This window comes from Xiphophorus hellerii, chromosome 18 (assembly GCF_003331165.1).
Source record: "Xiphophorus hellerii strain 12219 chromosome 18, Xiphophorus_hellerii-4.1, whole genome shotgun sequence".
NCBI lineage: Eukaryota > Metazoa > Chordata > Actinopteri > Cyprinodontiformes > Poeciliidae > Xiphophorus > Xiphophorus hellerii.
The window spans coordinates 27,318,346-27,335,405 of record NC_045689.1 but is presented as its reverse complement, the minus strand read 5'-3'; the positions used below and the strand labels follow the sequence as shown (position 1 = coordinate 27,335,405).

The window sequence follows — 17,060 nt, the reverse complement described above, 5'->3', positions numbered from 1 at the left end:
GGCGTTTTTTTCTGTTCGAGGCATGAAAATTGGAGCAGGAACAAGATAAGACAGTCCTTAAGTCCATTAACAACAATGGAACGTCTTGCGTTCATGTTTGTTTTAAAATCCCTTTTAACTTCCATCACAAGCAGGATAGACCACACATGGTTACAGTTTTGATCTCCCTCCCCCCCAAACTATTGAGAAAGTAAACAAATCTCTAATGTTATGTTCTGTATCACTGTTTTATGAAATTAAAAGCTACAGAAATCTCCTGGGTTTTGTACAAACATGAACTCCCATTAAACAGCTATTTGTTTGTGTTTTATAAGGAAAAAAATAGATTTTATTTTGCACAAATCCAACAGCTGTCTCAAAAAAAATAATCTCCCCTTTTCTCTGTCAATCCTTTTGCTCGTCCTTGTTTGTCTGAATATATTATCCCTGAAAGAAGCTTTTCGAAAGGTGAAGTTAAATATTTTTAATACGACTGCATTGATAAAAAATAAATAAAAAATGAAAAGGACGAACACGGGGTTTTTTTTGTGTGTGTGTGTGTGAATGCTGCGTGTGTCTCATGTTTTCTCTGCGAACGCATTATTCCACCCACCTGTAATCTTCTTTTCTGAAAGTTGTTCCTGAAGCTTCGGGGGAGAAACGAATGATGTTTGAACACAATCTTTCATACCTTCATTGGATAAATCTCCTCGCAAACATCAAAATGATTTCATATTTTCAGATTATAATGAGCAACCTGAGGAGCTTACATTGTCCATTGCTTAATTTGATTCGGAGTTGGACATGAAGTACATAAAGCCGACATACAGAGGAAAGGTCGTTTAGCTCCATGAACACTGGCGTGGTTTCTTCTAACAGTTTGTGTTGCGGTTCAGAATAGGATAAAAATGATGCTTATATCTGACTACTTTAAAACTTCCTCTTGTTTTTCCAAAAGAATAAAACCAGTAAAAATGGATTATTTGCCAAAAATGTCAAATCTTGAGAAAGTTCAGCTGGAAGAAATTGTCTCTTTTACTCCTGAATTTCAAGTAAATCTACAAGAATTCAAGTCGCTGAATGGATTTGTTGTTTTTTTTCTTGTTCAATTCAAAGGTTAAATGATTCTTTGTAATGCTTCAAAGCAGTTCTGCTTTTTGCAGTCTTTGTTTCTCCATAGCATAGTCATGGGGTTTTGCATTGTCGAGAGCAGTCGTCAGGAGCAGTCGTCATTCTGTTTTATTTTTTTCTGTCTTTCTTTTTTTTTTTTGTCCTTGAATTTCAATGTAAGCCGCCAGTAACCGGCTGAGTTGCCTGACTTGTTGTGGAAGCCGAATAATGAGGCAGCGGGAGCAGACTAGAGATCCGTCTCCATCGTTTTCCCGGGTTTTTCCAACTGGGAAGGAGAGAGAGGGGCGTAAAAAAAAAAAAAAAACTACAGTGTTGCCTGTTTCAGAATCCTGAATGTGAATATCCCCGTCCGTATAGCAGACGGTCACATGATGTCGAAGGATAAAAAAATAAAATAGGGCAGATGAAAAATAAAAGTTGCTTAAAAGGCTTTAGAGCCAGATGTTCCTCTTACTCCTGATGAGGGATTACGAAGGAGGCAAAGTTCTGTGTGGGGGATTTCCTGTCTTTTCCTGCATTGTGTTCTCCTCTCTAAAGAGAATCTGCAGGTTTACATCCTTCTCGTTGGACGGGATTGCACCTAAGCGATGCGGGGATTCATTTCTCACAAATGAATCCCTGCTACCATAGCTCATCTGAAACCAATCAGGGTTTGTTCACATTGCGCTGCTGCTGCTGCCGCTGCCGTCTGCTTCTAATTAAAACATGATCCCGGTTTTAAAAACTGAGCTACTTATGACCGAGGCCGTCTACTGGAGGCAATTTTTTTCCCCCCAGAGTGGTTTCACATTCCCCATCAGCGCAATCAGACAATGGGTGGATTAAAGCAATCCCTCTCCTCTGCGGATGATGCCTCCATTAGCTACGACAGTGGAGCGTCATAACAATGGGATTAGGCCGACCGTCTAACCGGTTTACAACTCATAAAGTAAAAGAACAATGGCAGCAAACCGTTTCCAGAATCTGCGACACGTGCACCGCAGCCGACCCTGTTGGGTGTTGTTCACAAACGCAGTTCTGTTCAGCTCAAAGAGATCAAAACTGAAATAGTTCACGTCCGTGTTTCACAACCTAAACATTCTGGACCAAATACAGCTCCACTGTGAACTAGTTTATTTTTATGTACTTGTCATTTACAGGTGAAGTTGTCTGCAAAAATATCCGTTCCTCAGTTGGCTTGAATATCGCTTCATCATCAAAATCACATCACGAATTATTACAATGTGCCCACATGCGGTGGGTGATAAGTAATCCCAACTCAGCGGCCCTCCACCACCTCGCTTTATGTTTGGTGTTTGTGCTGGGATGGAGTTGTACAAGTACTTTGGTGAAACAAGAAAGTCCAATCTTTTTCAAAAGCTAGATTCTGATTTTGCAACATTTCTAAGATTACTAAAGAGTGCATTCACAACAGTCCTGTTCAGTCTGCGTTAATCTAACTCTAGTTCGTTGGTCTAAAACGTCCGGCCTAATCGGGGAGGTGTGAGTCAATCAAACTTTGATGTAGATCAAAACAGCCAACTCTGGTCCGCCTGAAAACGCTTGAAGTGAACTCTGGCGCTGTTCAAATGCAAGTGGAACGGAGACCGCTCCAAAAGCAGCAAACAAACTGCAGCGCAGTGCATTTTGGGTAAACACAGCCAAAATAAACACAAGAGTCTAACGCTAGCGGGAGAAATGGGTTGTGCAATCCTACAACTGCTAAAATCTGATGCTGCTCCATTTTTGTTTTTATTTTGTGGAAAAAGGAAGTTGTGCTAATGTCTTCTTTGGAGGTTCTCGTGTTATTCACTTCAGTAATTCTTGGTGCAGCGCCACCACAGGCCAGAGGAGGAACAGGTTTTTCAATTGGTTTGGATTATTTGACGCAGAGCAGTGTGAAAGCATTCTGCTTCAGCTAAAAATGTAACAAATTTTGAATCTGCAGCGCTATCAGGTGTGAAAACACCCTAAATGTAATCTCAAATATATAAAAGACCAAATAACACTGTTGTGTTTTCATCCACTTGGGAGTTGGAACCAGAGCACGTTTACAATTTCCTGACATGTAGAAGCTCAGCATTCAAAGGATGAGAACTTCCTCTTTACCAGGTTTGCATGTAGAATGGATGGAAAGAAAAAGAAAAATGAGAAGGAATATCAATTTACACAGGTGTTTGGGTGTAACAGTGTAACTTCATGCAGTGTACGCAGTGGTCAACCAAATCCTAGCCGTGAATAAAGGAAACAAAGCAGTGAGAGATGGTTCAGTTTCCAGCAGCTGTTCACTCCATGCTTGAGCTTTGTGTAAGTCGCTTTCAGGAAGCAGAAAAACCATATTTACAGAAGGTCAAAACATTATTACATTTCTACTTCTCCAAAAACATATTTAAACGTCTGGTCAATAAATTGTCCTTGAAGTTAGTGCAATAAAATATAATGTTGTTGTTTCAATACAAGAACACATTCTCAAATATCAATAGACTTTAAATTCACATTAACCTTCAACACTGGAACTGGAAAGACATCTAAAATATCCAAAAATAAATACAGAAATACAGAAACAACCAAGAAAATGAATTATGAAGTCTCTGTAAGAAAAACTGTCCTTCAAAATAAGCGGCTAGTTGGGACCAAAACAAACACCGAAGACTGTTGTCATCCAGTTCTTGTTAGAAAAATAAAAATGATAAATCATGCAAATGAAAATAGTTGAGTTCGTTTTAATTCATCATGCTATTAATTGATTTATTGCTTATCGCGACAAGCCGCTGCACAAATTCATAGTTCAGCTTGGGTTCAGGGTTGAAGCTCTTTGATTTTATTTACATTTCCTAATTATTTGCCTTTCTAATGTTTCAGTCATCATTTCCACTTAAAAGCTAAAAGTCGTGTTACAAACTCTCCCAAAGAACGTGCAATGACATTACCTTGTCCTTTCCGTGTGATTAATCGGTTTTCCTCTGTAATGCTCTTTTTTTTTTTGAAACGTCAACAGATGGCCCTTCTGCTGCGCTAAACACCAAATAATAGGAATAAATATCACTTAGAAATCAAGCAATGAATATTCTGAGGGAGATTAAATCTCCTAATCTGTATATCCCTGAAATATTAAAGTCGCCATGGAGACTTTAATATTGGCAGCTCCCGGAATAGCGGAAATAAGGACGGGACTCATTTAGCTTTGCCATTGTTTAAGCTCACAGGGAGTGTGAAGGTTTACCTATGCAGAGGCGGGTGGGGAGGGTTAGGCCTCGCTTGCCCTGAGGTAGCTGCGCTGTTTGTCTGAGCCCAGCGTGGATGGAGCAGAGCAAGAGGAGATTACTCCGCAAACCCAGTCGCATTATGTCTGTGAAGATACTGCAGACAGTAGCCCCTCGGGAAGCAGGGAGGGGGGCGGGGTGGGTTATTTTCTCTACTGTTTCTGAGGAGATGGATCGATTTGGCGGCGGAGTCATGATCACACACAAACATCCCTGGGAAGCTCTGACCGGGGTGGCAGGATTTGAAGCCGCAGCAGGAGAGAGGATCACATTATCTTTAACTAGACTTCAAAGACATTTTCGAGGCTCGTGATGTCAGGATTTCACTGCGTTCCCGAGCTTCAGCACTCGGATATCCCGCTTTTCAGAGGGCTGGCGCCTAGAGGCGTGGGGGATCAAATGCTGAGGTGGCTGCACATAAAACTGCAGTTTGTTCATCTGGTTCTGTGAGTTCAGTGCCTTGGAAATGCAGTTATACCTGTAGAGGTTCTCTAGAGTCGGCCATGCTCCATCCACAAACATCACTCTAGGTTACTACGGCTTAATATAGTAAGCTCTAGTAACCTAGTAATCTTTTGCACACTAAGTAATGAAGTGTGCAAAACAATTGCAAGTTTATCACAAGAGAAACAAGAAACCTGTGGAAGAAGTTGCTCTGGATAGATGAGACCAAAACTAAAACCCTTTTTGTTGTGAAAAACTAACATTGCACGCCATCATCATCCCCAACAGAAAGCACGGCGGAGGCAGCATCATGCTGTAGGAATGACTTTTTTTGCAGCAGAGTTGATGAGATTGATGGACATGGCATTCCTGGATGGAAACTTGTTAGAGGCTGCAGTGTTACTGGTGCTGCGGTTCATCTAAATATTCAGCCAGAGTTACAATGGGAAGGTTTGTTCTGAGCATATCCATCAGTTAGAATGGCCCAGTCAAAGTCCAAACTTAGAAATGCACAGCTGGTAGAGACATTCTTCAAAGGCTGTAGCTGAAGAGGGGAAAAGATTAATCTTGGTAGGGTTGATGTCCCAATAGATTAAACAAAAAAAATAAATAAAAATGAAATGTTTTTTCAGTAACTTACAAACTGGACTGTATTTAAGCATTTAATATGTGTCGGCAACTAACACTGAATCAGACTGAAAACTGTGAAAAATACCAAACTAATACATGATCACCTGTAAGTTTAACTCTCAAAGCAACCGGTGAAAATCTATTGAAACTCAACTTTGAAGAATCAGATAATGACACAAGATAGCTGAGGCTATCCTACCTAAAAAAAAAAACTAAAAGACTCTTGTATTGGATGAAATATTCACAACTACAAGCATGAAATTAATTCAAATTAACCCAGAAATCAGAAGGACTTAAGCATGTTGTATTGAAACCACACTACACCAAACAACCAGCAAAATCTTACAAATATAAACATTTATGCATCATTTAGCTCCTCTTTGTACAACACTCCATCAGAATGGCCTTTTGACCCAGCAAACATTGTGATATCAGCCAAATGTTGACATTATAACAGCTGTGGAAAATCAAGAAAGGCAACAAGAGCAGCATCACTATTAACGGTTTAAAAAAAAAACAAGTCTTGGGAGCATTTGTCAAGAGCAGCATTAGCACCATGTTGGTTAGCATTATGGAATATGCTAACCAGCATAATGCAACATAGGAATCACAAGTTGCTCTGGTTAGCGTAACGCTCTGTTGAAGCAACAATGCTAACCAGAGCAACGTTCATATCTGATTACCAGTAAGAACGACTGATAGAAGCTGATGAACAGAAACGGGAAGTAGCGGAAAAGAGCAGAGCAACATGGAAGCTAAAGCTAATAAAACACGCTGAGCAACAGAACATGTAGCAAACCTGCAAAGAATAAATAGAAATCCAATGAATGCCTCCACTGGTTTTAGTGCAGCCATATTTACCCTCTCTTTTATTTCCTTCTGTGAAGATTTCCAGACTGGCCTGTGGGATGAGGATAAGTTTTCAGTCTACTTCTCTGTGGCAGATGTTTGCACATGACAACCCCTCAGATTGAACCACGGTCACATAATCACCTGCGCTTAGACAAGTTATTTGACTATGAATAATAATTCACCCTCACTGCAGGCTAATGAGAAATTTAATGATGTCGAACAGGTTACAAATTTCCATTTTGATGAGGCATGTCACTTTTGTTTATCAAATGTCACAGCTTTTAAATAAATAAAAAAAAAAGTTTAAGAAAAGCAGGGAAAAATCCAATTTTCCCTCTGAATAAAGAGGATCAGCTCCTAATGCTGTCAATAAAGTTCAGATAAATTAGGGTGGGACTGAAAAAAGGCGAGTCAATAAGGTAAATGCGTCGACTGATCTTCATTCCAGAGGAAAATGTCCTCCAGTTTTGGAATATTTATTGCTGATTACTGAGGAAGTTCTCAGATGCGTCTGACCCCTTCTGACTGCGTCCACAAAATGTCTGCAGCTCCTGCAATGATGTTTTAATAGAATAATTTCAGCACTGATATTGTGTGTACATCCCATTTGCACTAAAATCAATAATTAAAGTAGAGCTCTAAACTCTGAGATATTTTTGAAAAATGTCCCAGTTGAATGCATTCGGTCAAAGCATGCGACATTGAGAGTGTTCTTATTTTTTTATCTGCTTTTAAAACGTTTCAGATTTTCGGTGGCATAAAAAGAATGGCTTTCCCGGTGTTCTGGCTGTGAATGTGTTTTAAAACAGGATCAAGCTTTCTTCTGTTGAAAGCTTTTCAAAGAGCCAAAATTCATGTTTTTAAATATTTAACTGTACAAAACGTTGTTTATTGGTATGTGACTGTCGCTTCATGTGACCCAGGCTTTTCATCTTGTCATTTTCTGCGAATACCATGAACGTTTTTTGAAACAACCTGAAGTCACAGGGTTTATTCTATCATTTCGATTTTTAATTTATTTTTTTTTACTATTGATGGTAGCATCAGAAAGGGGAAACAACTGAAAAAGAGATTTTCCATGCAAGTTTCAACTGAAGGCATGAAAATCCCCAGCTGAGTTTAAAGTCCAGTCAAGTCAAATTTATTTCTTTTTTAGTCTGTGCAAGCAAATTAATTTCTATATTTTTTTTCTCTAGATTTGGGCATGATGAGAATTTAGTAGAAAACTGGCAGAAAATCAATAATTAACTTTAACTGAATCAGTAAATGAGTATCTGACACTTTGTGTAAGACAGCAGCTGATCAGAGTAAAAACTATTTTAATTCTATTTTACAAATATGTGTGCGTAAAAATAAATGAGCGTAAAAATAAATGCAACTAGTTTTAGTGTAATTTTGTCATTAAGTCATAACTGAAGCACTGCAAGCATTGTATTTGTTCCATATTGATTTAATCCATGTGTAGCAGCATGTTATGTGTTGGGTCGCTCACACATAACACAAACGGGGATATTAAAGTATAATTTTTCTCTCTCCGTTTAGTTTCATTGTCATTATTTTTCTTAGGAAAAAACACTTCAGTTCGGATTTTAAGGAGAGCAACACAGTTGTTCTCTATTTTAAACCACTTTTCTCTGAGTCCATCACTCAACAAAGTGGCCACGCATTTCTGGCAGCTCTGGACAGAACCAGTCCGTAACGTCAACACAGCCAGAGACAGCACTTGCGTCACAGTCTCCAGGCTTGCATTAAAAAATAATATATAAATAAATAAATCAACTTGCCTTTTGGATTTCAAAGCTCACCGAAATTGCCAGAATATCACGGTGCCGCGTTATGCTGCCGAGCATCCGGCACGCACACCTCTTTGATAGTGCCGGATGACAGGACCTCTCTACCACCTCCGGAGCTGTCATCGTAGGACGCGGAAGAAAAGGAAGCCGAACAGCTCGCTAGATGAAGTGTGCTCGCTGCGGCAACGGGAGGCAGAAATATTGGCAAATGGCTGGAACCTGCGTCTGGCACCGTTTCATCGTTGTTGTGCAATGTTGTTCCTACGAAACGCGCTTTCTGTTTTGTGTAAGATATCAAGTCGTTTCAAGTCAAAGGGTTCGAGTCCAAGTGAAGTCATGAGTCTTCGGTGTGAAAGTCGAGTCTGAAGCCTGAAAATCTGAGTCCACGCCTCTGCCATAGAGCATGTGTGTGCAAGTCCTCAACCAGATTAAAGACCTTTGGGATGAATGGTCAAATATTCCCTTAACCCGCTCCTAAACCCCCTGGAAGGCATTGGCAGTGTAGACAGGCCTGCTGTACCTGCACTGGGTGGGGCAGGGTGCTAGATATAAACCAGAGGATGTGATTAGTTTAGTTGTTTGAGTCACTGTTAGTGTTTCAGTTGCTTCTGGACGTTTGTTGATTACCAATCTGCCGATTCTGATTTTGGCCGGTATTGATTTTTTTAATATATCGAGAAAGTCACTGAGTTAGCAACATTAGGGTAACTATTGTTAACAGCAAACGTGTAGACATGACCTGGTGGGCCGGTCTGACTGGCCCAAACCCCCCTCACAGAACAGCTGAAGAGGACAGTGGTTGATTTTTAGAGCTTTAATATCGACTAATATCGCCCCAATTAAGGAAACTGGGACAGATTTATTGGCTGACCAATTCATCGGTACACCTCTAGTTTCAGTGATAATTTTGAATAGGTGCAATCTTTAGGGTTGAATAAGAGAAACTGCACTTCTGTGGTATTAAAGTTATACACACAAGGTTAAAATATCTGGAGCTAAAAAAAGTGACGGCTTACAAAAAAAAAAAGATTTTACATTAAAAAATAAAATGCAGTAAAATCAAGCACTGAAAAACAAAACGGTGCCATTGTAAAACCTACTACAATAGTCACAAAGTCAATAACTGGTCAGTTTATAAAGCTAATAATGAAAATAGTCATAAAAACAAGACCCTTTCAAGTGGTTGAGGAGTGATACAACCTTCAGAGGACTGAAAGTGGGACGAGTGGAAAACTGGAGGATGCATGAAGGACCCTGGTGGTCCATTGATGTTCTAAAATTTTATTTTATATTTTTTACAGTTTATAGTGCTTGACCCAAGGTAGACATTTCTGAAATTAAAAGCTTATTTTACCACTGTCCCCCATTTTTGTTATTTTGTTTGAATTAAATCTCACATCACTAGCTCTGTGCGGCACAAAATGTCTGTTTTTTTCCCACTTGATCACCTGCAGTGGCATTGAAAACTTGTCACAAAAAAATAAATAAAAAAGCTGGAGAGTATCACCATAAGTTGTTCAATGGGTTTTTTTCTTTACTTCAGTGACAATGCTTTTATTTCCAATGTCTGATTTCTCAATGCCAAATCTTTTTTTTTTCCCCAACAGCAGCGGAAGCTGTCACTGTTGTAGCTCCATAAAAATACAGCTAAGACAGAAAGCTTGTTCGTTTGGGTTTCAGTTTTTTCTCCCAAAATAATAACAATAATAAGAAATTGTCTAGAGGTGTGCGAAGCAGCTGATAAAAAAAAATCCATCCTCCCGGCGGCGACTCATCTTGAAAACATGAAAGGCCAACTTTTCTCTCCTAATGCCACATTAGAGTGTCGGGAAGCGACGTTGTAATTTAATTCATTCATTAATTTCCCATATCTCTCCTCGTGTCATTGTGTTTCGTGGAAAGCAGAATTGAAAGGGTTTCGTTAAAAAGCCACGCAATAATTGGAATGTGACAGGACGCCGAACGGGGTCTTTTTCTTCCTAAAGGTTAAAGCTGAGAACTCGTCGCTTCATTTGTGCAGCCGTCAGCCAGCAGGAAGTTACTTTTCTTCCTTCGCATGCGATTCCACCTGTGCTGGGGCAAAATTTCCCTTACAATCACTTAAGTCTTCAGACTGTCTTAAGAGCTGAATAAGTGGAACGTGTGACTCTGCTCGCCGCAGCAAATACTTTGATCAGCTGACTGAAAGGGCTGTAAAGGGATCAACATTTAGTGTTTTGACACAGATTGCGCATTGGTGGAAAAGCACGAGCTCTTTTATCTCTGTATCAGCGAGAGATGACTAAATTATTAATGAGCGTGTAAAAGGAAACTGCATTGATTGATTAGGCTGAAATAAAACACTTTGTTTCGGAAAAAAAAAGAAAAACAGGGAGAATAAAGAACCCCGCTGCGGTCCGACAGGACGAGGCAAACCCGCTGTCTGCCACTGCCTGTGTGGGTTTGAAAGTGTAAATCTGTCAGCGCCTTAAAAATACGAGTTTCCATTTGTACAGGAGCCTCTCTCGCTCTCTCTCTCGGTTCACGGTTCAAGCCGAGGCTTTCATCTGTCAATCACAGGAAAAGATTAGAGGATATCAGAGGTCGCCGTGTCAAACCTCTCATCCTGTCCTCATCCGCGGGGTTGCTCCGATTCCGAGGGATCGGCTTTCTCGCTCACTGCTGACTCCAGCCGCCACAGGAGAGTGAATTAAATCTCTTCTTCAGCGCTGGCGCAGTTTTTTTACTCGCTCACGTGTTGGCTAAATTATAAATGCGCCCTTATTATTTGTTTGCTTCATGTTGGACTGAAAGATGTGCATTATTCAATCTGGTCTGACAGCAGAGGAAGAGGAAAACCAGGACGTGGGAGCGGGGAAACATGAAGGATGTTCAAGGGGGATTTGAGCAGTCATGCATGTGCAATAATGAACTTTCTCAATCCCAAAGAGGAAGCTCGATCAAGCCTGAAAAAGAAAGAAATGTGGCAGCTACTTCCAAGACAAACAAACCGATGATGTTTTGATGAAGCTGGTTGTATGTTTGACCTGCTGGTTCCCCGTCTGTGTGTTTTAATACATCAGACCCGCAGAGCCTTTCAAGCTAATCGCGTTTGTGTGTCGTCTTCTCTTTCAGTCCTGAGAGATGATTTCCGGCAGGCCCCGAGCGACGTGGTGGTGGCCGCCGGAGAGCCCGCGGTGTTGGAGTGCGTGCCCCCACGGGGTCACCCCGAACCCTCCGTCTTCTGGAAACGCAACAACGCCCGCGTCAGCAGCAAAGACGACCGCATCACGGTGAGCATAAACGCAGGGACATGGACTTAAATTCTCTCTTTTTGATGACAATATATCCATGAATACTTGAGTTTTTAGTGTTATAACTCTTGTTAGGGATAAATGATTCTGTGTTTTCCTGTCTCTCTTGTAGCTGTTTGCATGCTCACACACACCCCCACACACACACACCCACCCCCACACCCCCCCCCCACACACACACACACACACACACACACCGGGGTGCACCTGTGAGGTTAAGGAGATGACTTCATAAGGGAACACGCTCTATAAAAGGCAATGGAAACTTCTGTCTGGTACCATTTCCTGTGTTTCCCTTAAGGAACCATGGTGATGGACCAGCGCTGTAGTTTGGCCTTAATAAATTGGACTGATGATTTCAACTTGCTGACTCTTCCTGAACCTCCTACATTACAAACTGGATCTGGATAAGGGAAAACCTCCGACACGCTATTAGAGGACCAACAAAGAATTGGCTTCATTTTCCAAATTCGTCCACAGAACAGCTACAGCATTTCCAGTTCCTGTTGTCTTTGTAGAGTAATAGAATATGTTATTCATTTCTATTCACTTTTAGTCAGTAAGTCAGGCTGTTTTGAATTGAAAAAAGTTCTATTCAGCATATTGTTAACTTAGTGCCTTAGTGCCTTAGTGCCTGAACTCGTGTTGGCTAAATTATAAATGCCAACATTTATAATTGGCACTCATTACCCTTGGTAACATTGGTAACCAATGGTAACCATTGCAACAAATGGTAAAAGAACTAATCTTTTACCATGTGTTCTTTTACTTCGGCTTGACAGCTACAGTAATGTTCTATCAAATAAAATACAATAAAATACATTGAGTTTTGAGGTCATGTCATGACTACGTGGTGAAAAGTTCAAGGGATGTGAACATTTTTGTAAGGGACTGTAATTAGTAGCAAAATCCAAACCAGTTCTCATCTTAGCTTGACTGTGGAGCTTACTTCAAATATTTTTTTCTCTAAATGAAATTGTTTTTTTTTTTAAATAAATGCTAACATTGAGACAAGGTTTAATTTGGATGTGCACTATTTTTGTACAAAAAATAGTATAAAATTAGACATTGTGGTACTGCAGCAAAACCCAATAAACTATCTAATTCAAAAGGTTGTAGTTTGTAGTTTGCCTCTGAGAGTATCAGACCTATACATTTCTGCACTTCCAGACTAATAATAATAATTTAAAAAATCAAATTCTTTACAACCTATGATTTCTTCTGCATTTATTGCAGCAGAACAAAAAGCAGAAATGTATTGTAGCTGACTCATAGTAAGCTCAAAGCAATAGCTAATGTCGCTTTGAACAAAACAGAAAAAAAAAAAGGATTTTTCTTATTTTTCTTACCGTGAACCTCATGTATGATGTGGCATTCGAAGTCAAGGAGGGATGTTCTTTTTTACAAAAGGGAGAGATACTCATTTAGACTGACAATAGTTTCAAAAGACTATAATTCAGGGCAGACATGTTGTTATCCTGTGGACTGGAAAATGTCTGGATCCCTGGCGTCCCTGTCGTCCTCTCCCCTCATGTGTGAAACCCGGAGATGGCTGCGAGATTGCTGAAAGTCTACTTTTAAAATATAGGCAGTGGCTGTCTGAGGGCAGGAGAAACTTTATTATAACACACATAGTTCACTGGGTCGCTTGTAGGAAAACCACAATGATTCACGTGTTGTTTTGATATAAAATATTCATAATTTATTCCTGGAAAGCTTTCCTAATATGGATTTTTGCCATCAAAGACTGAAACGATCCAGGATACGTGAGACGTCAGGAGACTCTGAGCTGAGCTGTCATTCTATGCTGATGTTCTCCTTTAGATGCGAGGGGGCAAGCTGATGATCTCCCCCACCAGGAAGAGCGACGCCGGCATGTATGTGTGTGTGGGAACCAACATGGTGGGAGAGAGGGACAGCGATCCTGCCGAGCTGGTCGTTTACGGTAAAAACTCTCTAACCGATTTCTTCGGTTTAAAACGTAATGTTTCAAATCATTAAACAAATGTTAACATCAAACAAAAATGACCAGGATAAATAAATCGTGATCTATAAAGGGCAAAACTCTGTCCCTATGTGAAAATTAAATTTCCCCTAAAACAAAACCACTGTTTGTTATTATTCTAACTTTTATTAAGGGTTGTCAATAACTGGGAATGAGTCTGTAAAGTCACTGTGGAGAAATTGTGACTCACTCTTCTTTGGAGAAATATTTAAAGTAGCTTCATTGGAATAGTCACAACATTTCAGTGATGATTTTTATTAGGCCACTCCAAAATCTGACTAGCTTTCTGTCTATCCATCTATCTGTCTGTCTGTCTGTCTAGCCAGCCAGCTAGCTAGCTAGCTTCACCTTTCCTTTTTTGGGAAAGGTTCATCACAGTTGTGGACAATGACTCTCACTATTTACTTGAGACTCAGAGCCTAACAGAAGACATATTTTCACATAGCTAGCTAGCCTGCTAACTTACCTAGATAGATAGCTTACATAGCTAGCTAGCTAATGATGGTAGCTAGCTAGGGTGGTGCTGGTTTCACCTTTCCTTTTTGGGGAAAGGTTCATCACAGTTATGGACAATGACGCTCAATGTTTACCTGAGATCCGAAGACTAAGAAATGACTGTGAATTCCTTCCAGACTGATGTCTATAACTTGTTGGAGCACAATGCGGTATTGTAGTGTACTTTATGTTGTCAGACAGGTTTGAGTTAAGCACTTACTGATCTTGTAGTGAATTGTAGATAATCCAACAGTAAACAATTTGGTGAATTGTTATGACTTAAAATGATGGAATTATATTTTTACATAGGGACAGGTTAATCTGAAAGATGAAATCATTTGAAAACGTGTTTTCATGTTTCCAAAGCTGAACCTAGAAATCTGTGAGGAGTTTTGCACTTTTACAGCATTCCAACTTATTCTGCCCATTATATTATGTGGACATGCATAATGCCTCCTCTGCACCTGCAGAACGTCCGGTGTTGGTACGGCGCCCGGTAAACCAGGTGGTCATGGAGGAAGAGACTGTGGACTTCCTGTGTGAGGTCCACGGCGATCCTGCTCCCACCGTGCGATGGCGGCGAGAGGAAGGGGAGCTTCCTCGTGGGAGGTGAGACCAAAAGAGATGTTAACGAACCGCTGAAGAGACGTATGTAAGAAATGGATCTCAGTTTTGAGTTTCTAGCACACATTTGCAGCAGGTTTGATCTTTAATTCTTTTTTTTTTCTGTTAGTTTAGCTTATGGAAAAGTTCAAGGAGCATTCATTGGTGGAAACAACCCAGCTTTGGACAGTTTCATAATTTCTTTCTGCTATAATACATAGACAGGATGAGGCTATCATGGTTTAATATTTTGATTCTTAAAACATGTTTGTTTACACAAAATACCAGAAGAAAGCTCTTGATGTCATCATGGAAAGAGTTGTACCTTTACTCAGTTTGTGTCGGGTAAATTTCATCAGCACAAACTCTGCACCCTTTTCTATTGCTAGTCTTTTGAGCATTGCTTCAATATATTCCTGCCATTTATATTTGAGTTTTCTTGCATTTTGATGATTTTTGTATAAAAAAAACATCTAAAGTATTCCAATGTGCATCACTTAAGAAAAAGTAAAACCAATGGCATCTTTAATTTTGTATGGGTATTACATCATATTATCTTCACTCTAATTTTATTCTATTTGAACTAATTTCTTTAAATACACTAAATGGATCTAGTTTACTCACTGCATGCTCTGTATTGACATTGATTGCCAGATATTTAAATGTATATTTGAACACAATTGCAATTATTTTAATCATGAAAACTGATTCAGTCTGGCTTTTTTTTCTTGATTTATCACCTTTTCCAGGACAAAAAAAAGAAAATCATGGCTACAGATTGAGTGACAGGGAGGGGGTGAATCTTATCTTGTCCTACCAGCAGATTGCTTTTTTCACTTTGTGCAGTTAGTATTTTATCTATTTTGTGTGTGTGTGTGTGTGTGTCCACCCTGCTAGCCTTTTCTGTATCTCGCTTTCGCTTCGTTGCCAGGTTTGAAATCCGCAACGGCAACAACCTGCGTTTGTTCCGCGTGAAGGAGCAGGATGAAGGGACGTACACCTGCACATCTGAGAACAGCGTGGGCAAGACGGAAGCCTCGGCCATGCTGCAGGTCCACGGTGAGAACACGCGCCGCGCATACCGAAAAAGAGCCGCACGCAGACGCGTACTTGAGTATGCACTAAAGGAGCTCCCAATCCAGGGCCGTCGGTGCCCGTGAAGTCACATGACGGCTGTATTAATATAAATCCCGCTGCCTTTTATTTATTTTTTTTGTCCGATGATTGCTGTGTTTTCAGACGCGAGCATCTGTGTGGGTCCGGCGGTTGGTGCCAGCAGCTTATGTTAAACCGTATGGATTACGCTGTTTGACAGATGTTTGATGGATGTGTACTTTCACTCACTGCCAGAGAGCAGTCACAGTATTAATAAGACATGACTCCCCCTTTCTCTCTCTCTCGCTCTCTCCTCAAGTCTCCTTATCTCCCCTCTCTCTCCGCCTAACACTCAGTGCCCTTTCTCTCCCCACACACTCGTCATGCGTCTTGGTTTGAATCGGCTGCGATGACTTCATTCACTAATGCCTTTATCACTGCGAATGAAATCCAAACCCAACAGCTTTCTATTCAACCTTATTTCTTGCTATTTTTCTTTTCTTCTTTTTTTGTAAACACTTTTCCATGCGTTTTATTTTCTGGCTCAGTGTTTCTTCCATTTTATCAGTTTTCAATTTTTTCCCCTCCACCCATCACTTTTCAAGCCCTATCATCGTTCCACTTTGCTCATTCCACAAGCTCTAATTCTTATCCACGAAAGAAAAAAAAGAAAGAAATGGACATTTGTGTCTCTCGGTAATTTAAGTTATTTTCTATCTGTTATTCCTAATGGTTTTTAAAAGCAACAATCAGTGCCTAATGGTGTAAATAAGTCCCTCCATTAGGTGCTGACACATTGACAGCGTGTCTGTTGCTGCAGTAAGGCATAAGGAAGCCCCAGACTGTGTAACACCAGATTAAGGACTCCTTCTACACACATCTGCCATGTCCAAGGCAGTGTGTCAGGATAATGTGACACCATGCAAATCCTGCCTTGGGTTGCAGCTACAAGCAGCAGAAAGTGGAGCTGAAAAGTGTTTTAATCAGAACTCAACCCATGTCTCAGAGTTAAATAATGACATAGCTTTACTTTGATGTGGTTTTGCTTTAAACTAGGATAGAGAAGTATGCGGGATTTAAAATATAAGCAACATGAGCTTCCCCTTAAAAGGAAATTAAAGCTTTTGGGTGACAGAAAGAATAAAGAAGCTTATAAATCAATTCTCAAAAAAAGAAAAACTTAAAGTGTGGGGAAAAAGTAATTGTGTTCTGGAACGTTGTCAAATTTTTGCGTTACGGCCACGACCTTAAACGCCTCATGACTTCCGTGGCCTCTGGCAGGTTTTTTCCCCCTCACTGCTGCAGTATGTAACCTTTAACAAATATATATATATATTTTTTTATATGAAACAGTCACCATGTTGTGATAGCTTAACATGAGACAACCTTGATTTTTTTTTACACAGATAATCTGTGAAAAAAATCAAGCTCCTTTGCCTCCTCCCTGCAGAAATACACCGCTCAATCAGAAACAACCAATCAGAGCCTGGAGGAGGAT

General features: G+C 40.2%; 1 protein-coding gene across 2 annotated transcripts in view; it reads left to right on the top strand.

The window, feature by feature from the left end:
• LOC116708023 (roundabout homolog 2) overlaps positions 1-17,060 on the top strand; it is a 99,469-nt gene that overhangs the window by 22,856 nt on the left and 59,553 nt on the right. For both annotated transcript variants that reach the window (XM_032545775.1, XM_032545776.1), the window contains 4 exons: positions 11,186-11,343; positions 13,189-13,309; positions 14,335-14,473; positions 15,399-15,526. In XM_032545775.1, the coding sequence (XP_032401666.1) occupies positions 11,186-11,343; positions 13,189-13,309; positions 14,335-14,473; positions 15,399-15,526 (546 nt within the window). The remainder of the gene's footprint in view (positions 1-11,185; positions 11,344-13,188; positions 13,310-14,334; positions 14,474-15,398; positions 15,527-17,060) is intronic.